At 41.5% G+C, this 17,755-nt stretch overlaps 1 protein-coding gene and 1 long non-coding RNA gene across 5 annotated transcripts in view; one reads left to right on the top strand and one right to left on the bottom strand.

Moving 5' to 3' along the window:
- The window catches only part of COLEC12 (collectin subfamily member 12), a 162,181-nt gene that overhangs the window by 121,451 nt on the left and 22,975 nt on the right, over positions 1-17,755 (bottom strand). For all 3 annotated transcript variants that reach the window (XR_008306449.1, XM_053247412.1, XM_053247409.1), the window contains exon 2: positions 17,200-17,250. Coding sequence is in view for 1 of the 3 variants with exons in the window: in XM_053247409.1 (XP_053103384.1) it covers positions 17,200-17,250 (51 nt within the window). In the remaining 2 variants the exon portion in view is untranslated. The remainder of the gene's footprint in view (positions 1-17,199; positions 17,251-17,755) is intronic.
- The window catches only part of LOC128323741 (uncharacterized), a 43,174-nt gene that overhangs the window by 3,920 nt on the left and 21,499 nt on the right, over positions 1-17,755 (top strand). The window lies entirely within an intron of this gene.

Raw genomic sequence — 17,755 nt, 5'->3', positions numbered from 1 at the left:
GGGAGTGTAACCCCATCCAGCACAGGAAGATCTAACTCATCCCTTAAATTCCAATACTTCAACATGATATGTTGAAATATATCCACTGCATTGCCCTTGTATGGTAAATTTATTACTTTATCCAAAAAAAGGGACAAGGCTTTATATGAATGGACATATAAATATGTAATACGTATATAAATATGTGATATGTTTTGAACATACAGCATGTTTATGGTTATATTGCATTCCGCAGCAAACATGAGCAGGAGCAGGTGGGGTCTCTATACTAAAACCTAAGACTGATACTTGTAACAAAGAATGAGAGCATACAGCAAATGTCCATTTCATTCAAAGCAAGCTCAGAGAATGTTTTAAAATGTAAATGAATAAAAAATCTGTTTTGGGATTCTGGAAGCTAGCTGTGCATACGTGAAAGGGGGAGGTGAAGCCAGCAATTCTTGGCCTGCTGACACAGACGTACTAGGATAACTCTCATTTGCTGTAGCTCAGAGGGATATTCAGTTACAGTGGAGAAATCATAACAAAGACAGGAAACAGATCAGCACTCTCTGGATTTAACACCCTCCCTAGGGACCCTGTTTCCAAACTGCAGATGTTTTTAACCTTGTCTTGAAATATGTCTGTATCACATTCTCCAATCTGATGAAGTAAAGTACAGTATATAAAATGAAACAATTCAAGTCAGAGCTGAGGGCTTTAATATATGCCAGTTGGAGCAGTTGACATTTTATATTACTTTCTGTGAATGAACGCTACAAATATGCATTGTTCAGGAATTGTGTCCAAAACAGAATATATACACAGGAGTAATGAAAAGCTCGGCAAATTTTGCTTAGCAACAACAATTGCTTTCCACCCTTCTTCAACAACAGATTTTCAAATGAAAGCGGGCAGGAGGCGCCTTCAACAACCACAACTGTTTCTACAACTACAGCTTGTCTGTGTTCTATTGCACTTTGTTTTCTATTTCTGCTATTCTCAGCACTACACACATCAAACAGAAGACAGGAAAATGAAACTGTCTTAATTCAGTTTTATGAAACCTGGTGCCAACAAAAACTGGATCCTGGACTGTTTAGTACTGGTGATTGAGTTAAATGTATTCTAGCAGACAGGATACAGGTAGCATTTTATAAACTAGATCTGGGAGTATTTTCTTATAAATAATTTTAACCAAGTTATATAAACGTTTCTCAGATGCCATCAAGGAACTTACATGTCCAATTTGCATTCCAGTTGGGATTTCCATTGTAACTAGATGATTTAAGCGTAGCCTCTACTCATCTGTCAAATCACGACTCAACATGAGTAAGGAAGCAGAGCATTTTTAGATTTTAGCTTTCTATGTGATGCTCATTGCTCACCCAAATAGTGAAGCTATTCACACAAGCAGCGAAAATCATCCACGTGTCTTAGGAGGGGACAAGACATAACATAAAAAGACAGCCATGGGGTGCTACAGGGGTATCCTGCAGGAAATATTCCTGTCTTCCCCCATGATACTTTCTGTGTCATGTATGCTACTGTGTCATGTATACTTCAGATATATGCTACTACAGTGTCAAACCATGAACAGTACACATGCAATAACTGAGCCAAGTATCATAAAATTCCCTTTTAAATTAAAAAGCCTATTTGCTTGATCCTCAAAACTTTGAATTGGCTTAAGTTTCTTCCTACTGGGACCTGAAGTTTTGTTTTGTTTTGTTTTTAAGGACATGAGAACAGCCCTGCTGGATCAGGCCCAAAGACCATCTAGTCCAGCATGCTGTTTCACACAGTGACCCACCAGATGCAGCTGGGGAACCCAAAGGCAGGAGCCTCTCTCACAAGTTAGATATTTTTTGGACTGATGGTGTCCTCTTAAAATCTACCCAAATTTAAAAGTTCTACCCATCCATTATAAATGAATTTACCTTTTCCACAGGACTTCTCAAATATATGAAAAACAGTGTTTTCTAAAACCTGTCATAGAAACGAAGCAGCAAGTTTTGTTGGCATACCATTAAACATGCAGAAAATTGTACTAAAACATAGAATTTTATTCCCAAACAAAGTTGTTTAACTTAGGCAATATAAAACAGTCTGTTGCTAGGTGAAAAGGACTACTAAATAAATAGGGTTCCCATTGGCAAAGGATGATCTCTTTAGCCTTTGCCTGCACTTCTAAACGGCGGTTAAATGTGAGCCAGGCCCAAATCACCTACCACAGAGATTAGTTTAAAAGTAAAGTAGCCATATTTTTCATTGTAATTGTATCTGGTATAAAATCTGAAATTGCATTCTCTTCATTTATTGACAAAGCAGCATTTTTGCAGCATCCAAGACAGAGGGTGCTTTATTGCCAATCAAAGCCAATTGTGATAGAAGGTGTTTACTGACAAACTATGGCACAGTTTCATTATAATCAGTCATTAAGGCTACATTCCACCAGAACAGCAAAAAGCTCAATTGAAATCAATGGGAGTTCCACAAAAGCACAAAAACACCCTTGTTCAACTTGCATTAATTTCAATAGCCCTCTTCAGATAATATGAAGCAAAGCCCCGCTCATGCTTACAGCTCCAAAAGTGGGGAGGATGTCCTGCCCCAGAGCTGCATTTCACTCACTCCATGCTGAGTGCTCATGGTTAGGGTGTTGTTTGTCTGGAGAGGAAAGGGCCATAACTGTGATGACCACCACTTCCATGAGTAGCAGCCTCAAGTGATCCAAGTTGCTGCGCATGGAAGTGCCTGACAGCGTATTTATGTGATTTTTTTTTTTTTAGGGCATGTACACATAACATTTCTGAATTTTCTTTATTGGTTGTTTAAAAAGGACATGGGTTAGCCACCAGAAGATGATGAATCTTTAACAAAGATACCATCAGGCATGAGATCACTCTCTCCTAACCGTGTGTGTGTGTGTGTGTGTGTGTGTGTGTGTGTGTGTGTGTGTATGCATGCACTGGAGAAAGAAAAAGAGTAAATGGGCTGTAATTAGATTTGTTAATTAGTAGGTTACATCAAAGCACCAGGTTTTAGGGTCTGGCTATACTGTGGTCTTTGATTTTACCCCCATAGTCTGCATATACAACAATATTTTTCCTTCATTCAGATGTGTGAAGAAATAATTCCTGGACTATTTTATAATCAAAAGTTGCCCTATGTAAGGAGGAAATTACATTTTAGAAGTCTTAATTCTTGTCTTTTATTGGGGGCGGGTGGAAATGGCATATAAGAATGGAAAGAACTGAGAGCCACTGGAAAAAGGACATGAATTTTAAACATGCTGGCCAAAATTTGTTACATAACATGCTTTACAGAGCTTGTGCAGGCAAGCTGCCACATGTTTAAAAGGGTGTTGTGTAACCTTGTGATGGGCTTGTAGCTTACTTTGACTAGCAACTGCATATTTATAATGACCATACTATATAGGAGGTTCTGCAAATGACCAACACAGGTCTAGATAGAACAGGAACTTTCTGCCTTGCCCAACATAAGGACAACCTTAAACCTGGAGAGGGGTAGCTCAAGCTAAGCTCCTAGGTTTAAGAAGGCCCCCCTGCCCGCTCCGTTTCCCACCCTTTAATCTGCTCTCTAGCACTCAAGTCCTCAAACTGTAATATGAAAGCTCACTTTGGGAATGTTAGTGAATCTTTTAGTATACAATGGACTTGCTGTTGGGCTGGTGGTGGCACAAAATTTCCAGTCCCACATCCTCTTTTCTACAGGATCTGGTCCTTGAAAATCCAGCAAGTCTACACAGAAGCAAACAAGCAAAGTATGTGAAGACATTTGCTAACATCCTCCACAGAATATATGAAATCATCTGCTTTATCACATGTTGTCCGTGTGTGTGTCTGTGTCTGTGTGGTGTGTGTGTGTGTGGTGTGTGAACACACACACACACGTTCCAAAACTGGAATATTAACTCTAAAAAAAAAATTCTCTCCCTCCCCAAGTACTGAGATATTTTGGTCGCCTCACTGACAATTGGCCATATAAAACTGAAAAGAAAATAGAAGCCATTGCCCAACATTCTTCCATATTTGTCTTACCCATCTCACATTTCATATATCTTGCACTGTATGCATCCATTCATTCCAGAGAGCCACTACACTTGCCCAAAACAAACAAGAGAAAGCTTCATTTCCTTACTTTGATAGCTCATAGAGCAAATGACATTTTCAAATGAGACAAGACTAAATAAAATTGCTATCCCTGCTGTTCCCTGGCTAATATGAAGGATGTCAGCACATTGGACGAAGATACTATGATGACAGAAAAGCTTGAACCAGTTACCCCCTCTGGATTTAAAAAAAGTACTTGGAAACACAGTGATCCCTCTATTTTAAACATCAATATGTAATTTATTTATTGTATCAACCAGTCACTTTCAACAGATCAATATTTAGTCACAACAGATTAATAGTCACTTGGATGATTGTGATACGGTATACTTTTTTTTTTTTTTTGCTTTTATGCACTTTAAATGGGAGAAGTTTAATGGGCTAAGCAGGCCCAAGCAGTTTTAATAAATTAACCGAATGAAGGAAACACTATATAGAGTAATGAGGATGCCATTTTACTGAATCAAGAACCCCCATTACTCAAGTAGGAAGAGCTGGGCAATGAATGGGGCTTCTTTAACCAGAAACTGAGTGGGTTACACATGTCCTTCAAAGAATGAAGGAGCAAAGGCAGCAATGTTCAGAAAATAAATTGCTACTTAACATATTTATTTATCTGTCTATCTATCTATTTGATTTATATACCACCCTTCCAAAAATGGCTCAGGGTGGTTGAGCCATTTAAATGATGGCTCAACCAGGCTGGCTCTTATATGGAGAGCCAGCGTGGTGTAGTGGTTAGAGTGCTGGACTAGGACCGGGGAGACCCGAGTTCAAATCCCCCTTCAGCCTCGAAACTAGCTGGGTGACTCTGGGCCAGTCACTTCTCTCTCAGCCTAACCTACTTCACAGGGTTGTTGTGAAAAAGAAACTCAAGTATGTAGTACACTGCTCTGGGCTCCTTGGAGGAAGAGCGGGATATAAATGTAAAAAATGTAAAAAAATAATATACTGCCCTTCCAAAAATGGCTCAGGGCATATGGATTTACAGCACTTGCAAAACAAACCCCAGTGTGTGGTGTGCGAAATACTGTGTGCTGTCAAGCTCACTGGACACATAAAGGCACAAGGAGAGCCGTAGGGTCCTCTAAAGGTCCATCTGGTCCAGCATCCTGTTTCCAACAGTGGACAGTCAGATGCTTCTGGGAGATCCACATCAAGTCATGAAGGTAACAGCCTCCATCTGTTGTTATCTGTAGCCACCGTGTCTGAATCAGAAGGATCCATTTAGTCATAATGGCTAATACTCATTGACAGATCTGTCATCTTCTACTTTCAAAAGCCACGTAAGCCCATGGCCATCATCAAATCCTGGGGCAGCAAATCCCATAAGTTAACTATGTATTGTGAAATACCTTCTTTGTTCCGAATCTACTACCAATATTGAGTGACCCCAAGTTCTAGTGTTATGGGAGAGGGTGAAATATTTCTCTGTCTACACTCTCTAAACTATAATTTTACGTACTTCCATCATTTCCCCCCTCAGTCATCTGTTATTCACGAGCTTGGGTTCGTGAGCTTGGAATTGTTAAAAAAAATAATTACCTTTACTCCCCTTGGGGGAGTTCCTGGAGGGGGCCAGGGCCACACAGAGGCCATGTGCGCAGGCGCGTGGCCTCCATAATGGCTGCCAGGTGAAGGCCGAAAGATAGCTAAAGAGTGCCTGAATGGGTGAAGGGGGACACGAGGAAGGCTGGCAGAGGAAGGGGTCACCTCTACAGACCCCACCGCCTCCAGGAACTCCCCCGAGGAGAGTAAAGGTTAAATAGTAATAATAATTGTTGTTGTTTACACAGTCAGACAAGTGTTATTGACTGGTTTGTTTTATCCAGACATCGAATCCTTCCCAAGGACCTGGGATGGCTGAATTTTATTGTCAATTGTTATAGATATCGTCGCAGAATATAGGCTGTTCCCAGTAAAGCTGCTTTTTGTAATTGGCTGATGGTGATTTCTGTGGCCCCTATGGTGTTGAGGTGCTCTTCAAGGTCTTTTGGAACTGCACCCAGGGCGCCAATTACCACTGGGATTATTTTGGTCTTTTTCTGCCACAGCCTTTCAATTTCAATTTCTAGATCTTTGTATTTGGTGATTTTTTTTCTATTTCTTTTTCTTCTATTCTGCTATCCCCTGGTATTTCTATGTCGATTATTTTAACTTGTTTTTCTTTCTTCTCAACTACAGTTATATCTGGTGTATTGTGTGGCAGATGTTTGTCTGTTTGTAGTCGGAAGTCTACTTCTACTTCTTCTTATTATAATAATACAATTCCAAGCTCGCGAACCCCATGAACATCAGGGGGTGGTGGTGGTGGTTCAGTCTGGCCCCAAATGGTCGAACTGAACTGGTTCGAGGTCGAACACATTCAACGTCAAACCTGTTTGCACACCCCATTGACAACCAGCATTTCGATAGCAATTTTAAGAATGCTGGCTGACATGATCTGCAGCTTCTCATAAATGCTGTACATCATTCTGGGGCTGCTGTGGACCCGAAAGGCAGACTCAACACTGCAGAGAACAAGCAGTTGCACGATCAGCACTACTGCAGTTACTCCTATTGTTGTGAAGTGCTGATTGCAAAACCACTCATTCTCTGCAGCGTTGGAGCTGCCTTACGAGTCCACAGCAGCCCCAATGAGGTGCACACCACTGAGAAATGGCACATTATGTCAGCCGCTCTGAATATGATCCTATGTGTTCTCAGTTTCTCTTTATATTGATTCACCAGATAACAAACTGCTAGATCCCAATTTAAACTGTTTTCAGATACAGCCTCTGATGAGCCAATCACTATCTTGCAAGTGGGGGTGCTGAAATTGAATTTGATAAATTTGAATTTATCTTGAAGTAGTACTGAATTTGGTGCCAAGGAGTGAAACAGTCTATGGATGACCAATACTAATTGGATGGGGAAAGTTGGACAACTGGAAGAACAAAAGAGGCTCTTTTTATTATTATTATTAATTATTATTACCACTACTACTACATGTATATCCCGCTCTTCCTCCAAGGAGCCCAGAGCGGTATACTACATACTTGAGTTTCTCTTTCACAACAACCCTGTGAAGTAGGTTAGGCTGAGAGAGAAGTGACTGGCCTAGAGTCACCCAGCTAGTTTCATGGCTGAAGGGGGATTTGAACTCAGGTCTCCCCGGTCCTGGTCCAGCACTCTAGCCACTACACCTTTGCCTTCAGGCTATTGTGGTGGCAAAAACTATAGCAGATCCATCTCTGAAATTTGCATACATCAACATCCTATTCTATCTATGACATCTCAGAATTTCTGCTTCTTGTTAGTTGTTCCTTCCAAGATTTAACTTGGCATTCTGACATCTCGATGCAACTACTCTTGTGTCAAGATGTCTCACACCTCTTTCAGATCTATAGTTTTAGCTCAGAGACCCTCCAATGACACTGAACAGAAAGCAGGGATGTTAACATTATCTTTTGGCCCATTCCTGCTGCTGAAGTAGAGTTGCTTTTCTCTGTCTTTATTAATCATGGACCAGATAGCATTCCAAAAAGCTGCTTCTTTCCATCATTCTGTACCAATAACGGACTTTCATGCTTTCCCTTTCCTCCTAATGTCTGTTTTTTGTCGTGCAGCTGGTGCTGACTCAGCAATGACAAGCATCTAAGGTGAATGAGGGAATATATTTTCTAAAAATAAGGAGAGGAAATTCCAAAGCTATGTATCATATGCATACCAAAAGTGTAGCATCCAGATACAATTTGCTGCAGTTTGTTTGTACGATCTGCCACTGTTAAGTAACAAAATCCATTTAAGAAGTACTTTAAATGGTTATTCAATAACATTTAGATTTTGGAATAAACATTCATTCATGACGACATAAGCCTAGACCCTGCAACTATATTGGGATCATTATACATACATGCATAGTTGTGCTGTCGAGTCGGTGTCGAGTCCTGACGACCACAGAGCCATGTGGTTTGGTTTGGTAGAATACAGGAGGGGTTTACCATTGTCATTTCCCACGGCAGTATGTCTTATATTTCTATCACAGTGACACCTTTGCAACTGGGGGAGGGTGGCACACACACACACGGATAACAAGATCATTTCTGTGTCCTTACACCATATCTTTACAAGCATTACAGCCATAGTCAGTAATGTTTTAAACAAGAATCATCCATTTCATTGAGCTAGAGAGGACAGCTCATCAATAGTGGCTCTGCCCATTTACTCAGTCCTGTGGAGTTAAGACGCAGGTAAAAGGCTCTTTAATAACCTCACCACCACCAAGTAAACAACTGCTTTGCGCAGTCTTCCCTCATTCAGCTGAGCTGTTCAGTACCATTTCTTTGTGTCTTGGCTTCCAGATAATGTGCATAAGAACTGGCAGAGCTTGTGCTGCTGTTTGCATTGGAGACAATGAGATTAAAGGTCTTTTGCCTGCATTTGCTTTGTTCAGGAGACAGCTATGTGTGATAAAGGGGAGGGAACCTTAGATTGACTGGTGAAACCCAAATTCAAATTCCCATTGAGCTGTAAAGCTCACTTGGTGGCCTTGTGTAAAACCTAATCTCTCAATCTAATCTATCTCTCAGATACTAGAACCTACTGACCTCCATGGACAAAGGGCAGATTACAAATTGACAAATAAAAAGAGATTATCACCCATTCAGCATCCTAAAGTCATTTTGGTATTGCAGAGCCATCTTAATTGGGGCTGTTCTCACATGCAGCCTAACCTGGGCTAGGGATGTCCAGACCAGATTAGGCTGCATGTGAGAACTACCAAGATAGCAAGCCCGATTCCAGCAGACCAGTGTCACTTAGCCTGGCTTTTAAGCCCAACTGTTAGCTGAGGTTAAGAGAGCGAAAACTCCCTTACCTCTGGCTACCTGCTCGTGTTTGAGCACAGGCTGCTTGCAGCCTGTCCACACACAGAGACGGTAATCTAGAGTGCCTGTCTCTTCGAGGAATTCCCCCAATGCAGCATGAATATCACACACTGCGTTGTGGGATTCACGGAGTATGGGACAACAAGTCCTGGCCTCAATCTGCCTTGCTCCGCACTGCATGGAGCAGGGCTGTTCATATAGGAGTGCACTTTGTGCTCCCACTGAACAACAACCAATTATCTGGGGTGAAGGCAAGAACTGGGGAGCCTCCCCACCACCCACCTGCTTGGTAGGTCATGTGAATGACCCCACTAATTTATGTAATTCATAAACTGTTTGAAGGAGACAACCTAGTAGGATTAATCTGCAATGCTGTGCACATCATGGTGCATTAGCCATGCTAATATATGTTGCAATTATTTGTAGCTCTGGATCTGGATTGCATTTCTTGCTCTTCTCCTAGATTTAAAATTCAAGGCATCATGCCTTACCAAAATCAATGTTTAAATATAATAAGAAAAGGAGTAACAAGGCCTTCTTAAAAGAGTATCTTGGATAAACCACTTGTCCAGAATTTGCTGAGTGTTTTCAAAAGGAAATTCCTGACTTAGTAAGGGGTTAGTACAGGTGGCAGTTTCCTGGAGGAAAACAATATATATAAGTTTCTAGTTCATTATCTGGACGAGATGACTTCAAAGGAAGTACTTGGTGACTGATGCCTAGCAAAGGGTGATAAGAAAACATACTCTGTCATGTGCCCTGTCAACACAACAGACCAGAATAATAAAAAGCTGAGAGCAAACAGTTCACTCTTGGCAATTTCCTTGTATATCCACAACATTCATTGGAATGGGATAAACAACCTAAGCCATACCATTCCTAAGAACATGGGTTGATTGGTAATCCCTGGCCATTGATGCCTCAAACCTCCAGGTACTCATCCAAGCCGTTTGTTTATATTAAACATGCTGCTTATTAATTTTAACTGGACAACACTACACATATATTTGAGGATAATGTTATCCTGTTCTACATGTTCCCTCCGCTATCTGTTTTCTAAGCTAATTTATACAGAAGATGAGAATTTATGCATAGAACTTCTCCTAACCTTTGTGGCTTTCCTCTGTAGCCTTCTGCATTGTTTGAACACACACCCAAAAAATTTGCTAGTACATATTTCTCCAAGCACTTAAAAGAGGGCCAGAATCCACACTGGTTGTTACTTAATACCTCTTTGGCTTAATACAGTGAGACGATGGTTTTGCCTGTTGCAGTGAATGGTTACACAGTCTGGAATTTCAAATGAGCCTAGTAAGATATGGATCCCACAGAGGATGTGGGAAGTTCCTTTGTGTGAAGGAAGCAGAATTGACTATTTAGACTATTTTTAAAAGGGCTCTCTTCCAAATATAAGATTTTCATCCTCCAACAAACAAGGAAGCCTAGACCGGAGGAGCCTCCAGGGTAACTTGTGAAATTGAATTTGCAAAGGGTAATACGAACAGAGCAAAACATAGTCCTCCGTTCTTTTACTTCCCTCCTTCCCCCATTGCCAGTATACTGATTTCTGCATCTTGCAAGCTTCACTGGTGACACAAACATAACAGAGCTGACAGTAATTCCAAAATACATCCTCCGTAATACCTGGGATGTATTTTGGGCAGAAAATTCCTTGCCAACCACTGGCCCACTATGGTTAACAGCTACCAGAAATTATGTACTATAAGCTTTTTTACTATACTGGGCATATGCCAATGTTTTTTCATAGATCCAGTTGTGTACCTGTTATCTCACTTATTCTGCACACATACCTACTGAAGCCATGTACCACAAGAACACCTTTTTAAAAATGTCTCACCACCCTCAGCTATGACATGCCCCGGATAAAAAGAGAGCAGAATTCACTATTGACTTATGGAACAAAGTAATATTCTTTCTGTAGCTCTATAGGGTTGTCCCCAACAGATCTTGAAGGCTACTCCTGTTCCTTGAATAATTTCAGGATAGGGAAATATTCAGAAGATGGAAGAAGCTACATCTCTGAAGCTTATTTTATTCTTATTTAAATGTATATCTTGCCTTTCTGGCCACAGAGCCCTACGGTGATCAAAGAAAGATGCCATATGTTCCAACTTCTCTCTCCCTGTAAACTATTACAATATTCAACTTAACTACATCAAACTAAAACAGCAATTTGGAAATTTTGTTTCAATTGTATTAGAGGGCAGAACATATCCCATAAACTCCAAAATTCCACTTTGGTAAAGGTAATGGCAATAAAGGTTGTTAATTAGAAATTTCTTTTTTTTTTAATTAGTCAATGAAAAACCCTTCCTACAGCCAACCCCATAAAAACCTTCATGCTGCTCTTTCCCTCCATGAATAGCCATAAAACAGCTCTGATTTCCCCCCCCCAGAAGACATGACTATAGCATAAATCAGATAAATTAACATCTGGGATAAAAGAAGCTAACATATTACTACTTAGTTCTGCTACACTTTTGCATAATTGTAAAGAGATCTTGAACTGGGGACTCTGGGAACAGAGCCCAGGTGCCTTATAGTCAGTGACCAAGACAGCTCACAGGGAGATAGGCTGACCTGAACCTATCTGATCTATGACTCTGTCCTGACACTGATCTGATCACTGCCCTGACAATGGCAGGAAGAGAAACTGGAGTCAATCAGTCCAGGCATAATCAGGTGACTTGGAAAGCAAGTAAGATCTCTGATGGCCCTATATAACAACTCCCCTAACCTTGGCTTCCCCCATCGTAGCTTCTTATCTACAGGTGGAGGTGCTACTCCTGCTAACTTGGCAAAGAGGCACCTTTTTAATGTGGTGATTCTCTTTATTTAGCAGGGGTTGAGTAACTGGCTCTATCCACCTGCAGCACAGTACCTCCAGTGACTGTTGCTGATGTCTGTCTTATGTTTATTTTTAGATTGTGAGCCCTTTGGGGACAGGGATCCATCTTACTGATTGATTATTTCTCTGTGTAAACCGTTATGAGCCATTTTTGGAAGGGCAGTATAGAAATAGAATATAAAAAAATTTAAAATAAAATAAAATAAATAATCAGATGCACCTCACTGCTTGCCTGTTAGTTTTGGAATCGGACTACAACTAGACCAGATTACCTTCCAGCCCTTGGATCTGACATTGATCTGCCTTTGACTAAGTCATCTATCCCGGCCCTTTGAAACATCATTTGCCTAGTCCACCAGCCCACGCTGTTTGCCTCTGAGCCCTGACAAAAATGATAGAAATTATAGAAGTATGAAATTATAGAAGTATGAGTCAATACTTTTACATTGGGCTGATTTGGACAAGCAGTGGCTGTGAGCAGGAGGGTTCATGCTGAGAACCCACCCACCCTGCCATTACTGAAGGACATCCCAAGGTGATGTTTAAACAGGGATTTGGATTGCATGTAATTCAGATTAAGGCCATCCTCACGTGATTAAGGGATGCCCCAGCAGTGCATCAAGTCCCCAAGTGACATCAGGGCAGGTGTGCTCTTGGAATGACCCTGTCCTGCTCGCATGTTGCAGTAGGTATGTGACCAAACCTGCCCTTTAAAATACTTCCAAGTATTTCTTACATTAAATTCTTAACATTTTATAGTATTGTGAATCATTATTATGATTTAACTGTTCTTTACAGACCTTTTTTTTTTTTTAATTAAGGCTTCTCCTTGTTGGATGCCACAAAAAAGTTGCCAAATTAAAACTCAGTTTCCTCTATTGTTCTTGCTGCTATACCAAACTCTCAGGTGGAAGGAAAAAGAGAAAGAAATGATAGAAAGGAGGTGCTGCTAAGTATTCACATACTCCAAGTTATTGAGACAGCTGTCAGTCACAACCTAATATTTTCAGCTTTAAATGATGGTGTACTGATTGACAAATATCTCAGTGACATGAAACCACGCAAATCTAGCAACACCTACCCACATCCTAGTAATGCTTCCTCTTTTCTTTCACTCCATGCATTCAAGTACAGCTGACTGGAATGCAGGACAAAATGAATCCAGCATTGGTCAACTTTTGCTCTAAACATAGCCAACATATTCTTATATTATTTTCAGTGTAGTCACCTGAAAGCATGCAGTAATTTAATCATCATGGTCTCATAGAATACACTGAGGAACATTTAATACAGCAAACATTTAGCTGAGGAATAATATATATATTTTAATCTTCTATTATGATTATTATATGGTCCTCTTTTGCCATTTGGGATTAAAAGTAAAAGAAACATAATTAAAATAGCCATTGAACTGAGGTAAGTTAGAGGTTTCTGCTTGAGCAAACATCCAAGGAAGTCTGAATGAAACAAGGTGAACAAAATTTCACAATGGAGATTCCACTCATTCCTAGTTAATAAGTTAATGTTTCTTGAGAATCATCTTCAAGCCTAATCAACAATATATCAGCTCTGTGTTGAAGAATGCTAAAATCAATGATTTCCCAAGTCATTCAGAGGAATTCTAGCAACAAGCTGTGATAATTGGCTAGTAAACACAGGGGCCTACTGGGCGGGGAGGAGAGGCTTCCTAAACCTTGCCCCCACCCCACCCCAGACAATCCTTTGTTACTTGGTGGGAGTGTGCTCCACTCTCCCACACAATCAGGCCTGCTCCATACAGGAGGAAGCAGGGTGGATCACTCTGAGGCTGGGAGTCGTTGTCCCAGCCTCCAAGGATCTCACAGTGTGCCATGTGCCAAGCACAATGCACTCGGGGATTCCCCCAGGGGATGGGTGCTCTAGGCGCCTATCTCTGTGTCAGCATGAGACACACAATCCCAGAGCCTAGGTTAAGGGCGCATTCATGCCCTTTACCTTGGCTAAGAGCTGGGCTGCAGCACTGGGCTTACCACCGCAGGACCGCCGGGATCAGGACAGATCCCAACAGTTCTCATGGGCAGCCAAGTCCAGGCTTGCTGTTTAAGCCTGGGCTTGGTTGCTCATGAGAACAGCCGCACTGTCAATCAAGAGGAATTTAAACTTACCTCCTCTGGAGAGAATTCCTAAGGGGCTTTGGAATGGAGTGAACAGGTGGCTATACAATTCAGTTGGAGTTAACTGACAGGTTCAGGTAGGGTTTGGATGAGCCAGAGATAGGGATGGTTAGTGCTAGAGAGAGGATCTCTGGTTCGAGTCTCTAGGGTAGGACTGAGGGCGGGATTGGTGGGTAGGTTTTACACCCCAGGCATAACCTCTGTAGAGCAAGCATTACTATCAAATATAAATGCTGGGAGTGTATAGTTGATTGCACAGGATATATAGAAAAGGAGGTTGTATCCCAGTAAAGGCGTTGAAAGTCTAAAGAAGCTTGTTATTTCTAAACAGTCACCTCAGTAACATGTAAGTAAAGTCTTTGTTGATGTACTGACACAATCTTATATAAGTACCTGAGTTTGAATACCAGTTCAAAAAAGAAGAGGTGATGTATAGTCTTGCCAGTTCTAAGGTTGTTACTTTGTCTCAGAAACCATTATGAGTTTGACTCTACATTGTAATGAATCAGAAACCACTGAAGTTATTGTACAAGAAAAAAGTTATTTTCTTCGAATAACTTTAAGACTGTTTCAACTGGGTCTACTTATTTCTCCCCACGTTACCACATGGGTGCAATACCAAAGTTACTGCTAGAAACCCGAATTAGGATTTAATTTGGTGGTGGCAGCATCTATCTATCTATCTATCTATCTATTTCTCTAAGGCGTATCCATCGTTAATCCCATGCGTAGCAGCTCCCATGCGAGTTTGCGAGCGAGCTGCCGGCATGGGGAAAGGAAAGCAGCAGCGCCGGCAGACAGGCTTCCAGGGTAGGGGAAAAAGAAAATGGCGGCAGGGAAAAGGAAATGATGGCGGCAGCAGGAGGGTGGGGGAAGAAAATGATGGTGGCAGGCAGGTGGGGGGGGAGAAAATGGCGGGGGTGAAGAAAAGAAAATGGTGGCAGTGGGTGGGGAAAGAAAGCAGTGATGGTGGCTGACAGGTGGAATGAAAACAGTGAGGAGGGGCTGAGAACAGAAGGAAAAATGAAAGGGAGGGGGGAAGGAGGAGAGGGGAACTAGAGGCGCAGATGCTCTGTGCCCAGTCCAGCTAGTAATAAATAAATGGTTTAAAACAAATCAAAGGTTAACAAACCTAGTGAGGTCATTCACATGACTGAGTGGGCAGGGTGGTAGGTGAGCAGGCGGGAAGGCTGTCTAAACTCACCTTCCCCCCAGACAAGCACTGTTTTGCTGCTAGGAGCAACAACGAACCATGCTCCCAGATGATCCACACTGCATGATGTAGAGCAGAGTTCCGGAGGCCAGAACAACATATCCCAGCTGCCAGAGATCTCACAATGCACTGTAAGACATGTGCAATGCATCAGGGGATTTCCCCAGGTGACAGGCACTCTAGGCACCTGTCTCTGCATCCGGAGCCTGGGTTGCTTGAGCTCTTAACCCTGGCTAAGAGCAAGGCTTCAAAGCAGGGCTAGACAGCACTGCCCCACTGGGATTGGGCCCTATCCCAGTGGTTCTCACGTGAAGTTTAACCCAGGCTGGGCTTCACTAGCCTGAGTCAGGGTGAGTGTGAGAATAGGGATGCATAAAGATGAGAAAGGATGCCTAATAATGATAACAATGACTTAAATATTTTAATTCTATATTAAACAACACTATGATGTATCTTTGTTCCATTGCGGCATTTCTAAAAGTCATGTTCAGAAGACAATGTTCCTATTTCTCATTCCCATTTCTCATTCCAGAGATCTGGCGATATTTAGAATTGATTTTGGCCATATGAACATACAAGACAGGGCCTCTCTAGAATTAAAATGATGTCTTCTGTACTCACTATCCACATAGCACATGTTAGAAAAAAGACAACAGGCAGGCAACTCTACCACAATCCTGCACTAGGTCTGGGTTTACACTCGATGGCTTTCTCATCATATGCTATGAATAAAAGTCTGAAACTGCAGCATAATTGCTTAAAACTCATGTATCACGCTTACAATGTTGGTATGTATTTTATGCATTATTGGTGAATGGCAGCTCTAGAATAGCCTTATGTTGGGTCATTTCAGAACTGACCAGGGGCGTAACAAAGCTGGAGTGGGCCCAGAGACAAAATTTTAAAATGGGCCCCTCGCTGATACACACACACTTCACAATATATAGTGCACTCACATTCACATCCCCATTATGCCAGCTTCTCTAGAAAACTCCACTCCCTCGCTTTAACCCTGTCCCTCCACCCTCCCATGGGGAAGGGCGCTCCCTGCTCAGAGTTGCTTCTGCAGACAAGGACTTTGCTCCGAACTTGGGGTTGGCTTTTCCACGGCACCGAAGCTCTGCGGGTGTTGGGGAGTCATGTGACTTGCCTCTGGGGGGCCCCTTGAGGTGTGGGGGCCCCCAGGCAGCCGCCTCCCCTTGCCTAATGGTAGTTACGCCCCTGGAACTGACATCTGTGTTAAGCATCACAATCCTCAAGTAGATCTGCAGTGGTAGTTCCACAGTATAGGTGTGGAAGAATGGCTGACATACAAGAACAAGAAGCTATGTTGCATGTGAGTCATTGTAAATATTTACCACCATTTATACGATGAGGATTACATCTTTCCTGGAATGCCTTCATGCATAGGAGCACTGATCATTTGCAAGCTGCATGTGTAGGTGAGAGATGGGGATAGTCCTCATTCTAATCTGTATTAGTCCACATGAACAAGCAGAAGCTGGGACATGTGACTTAGAATCAGAAGACTATTATTGCACCTAAAGTGTGATGATATCTCAAAACCTTCACAATAGGAAGTAACATTTTAATGAGGAACTTCCTGCTACAAGTGCTATAATGAGGTGCAACAACAGGAGGTGATTTCAATGTACAGCAAATATCAGTAAGAAATTTTGTAATATATAGTATTTTGTGTATGTATATCAACTGCCAGCAAAGAATCACTTCTGCCCAACTGCAAGAATTGACAAGAATAATGATGTAAATAAGCAAATGATAAAAACCAAACTATACAATCACCGATGAACTAACACATCTTCTCCAATCATAACCTAACATGTTTTCACACAATATTTTGCCTCTTCTTTTTTGTTCCCAATGATAAACATGCACATGACTTTCATGAGCTATGAATACTGCTTTTTCTTGTCACATGAACCTAAACATTAAGAAAATGTGAAGATTCAGTCTAACTTACCAAACCTCTTGTAACCAAAGGACTGAACCTCCTCCTCTTCTGCAAAGTCGTCTGTATTAAAAGAGAGAGAGAAGCCAGCATATCATATTAGATTGTTAAGTACTTCCTATTGGTATTAGACGATTGTTGGAATGGAATGGAATATTTACTTTGGTCATTGACCAAACAAAAATACAGTAGATAAGTAGTAACCTCCAGCAATCATGATTCTGCCAGTACTTTCTTACAAAACACCATTTACAATATAACAATATATAGTACAGTCGACACTCATGATTTTACCAACTGCTTCCTTACACAGCTTGCAAAAGGAATACCGAGATAGCGACTCTCTAAAAAAGCTGAGGGCAGCACATTTAAGAATACCAAGACAAATGCCCTTCTAGATCTGGCAAGAACAAGCTCATGTAAATACTTAGTTGATCTATGAGGGTGAGTTGCATTACCTAAGAAAGGTAAATGTCTGACTTGGGCCTTCCTGAATCACTGAATCACCTGAATGTCTTCCTGAATCACTGGGCTATTCCCATGATCAGGAGAAATCGGGCTAGGGGAG

The sequence above is a fragment of the Hemicordylus capensis genome, chromosome 4 (genome assembly GCF_027244095.1).
Source record: "Hemicordylus capensis ecotype Gifberg chromosome 4, rHemCap1.1.pri, whole genome shotgun sequence".
Taxonomy (NCBI): domain Eukaryota; kingdom Metazoa; phylum Chordata; class Lepidosauria; order Squamata; family Cordylidae; genus Hemicordylus; species Hemicordylus capensis.
The sequence above is the reverse complement of the archived record's forward strand: the minus strand, read 5'-3'. Positions and strand labels throughout refer to the sequence as shown.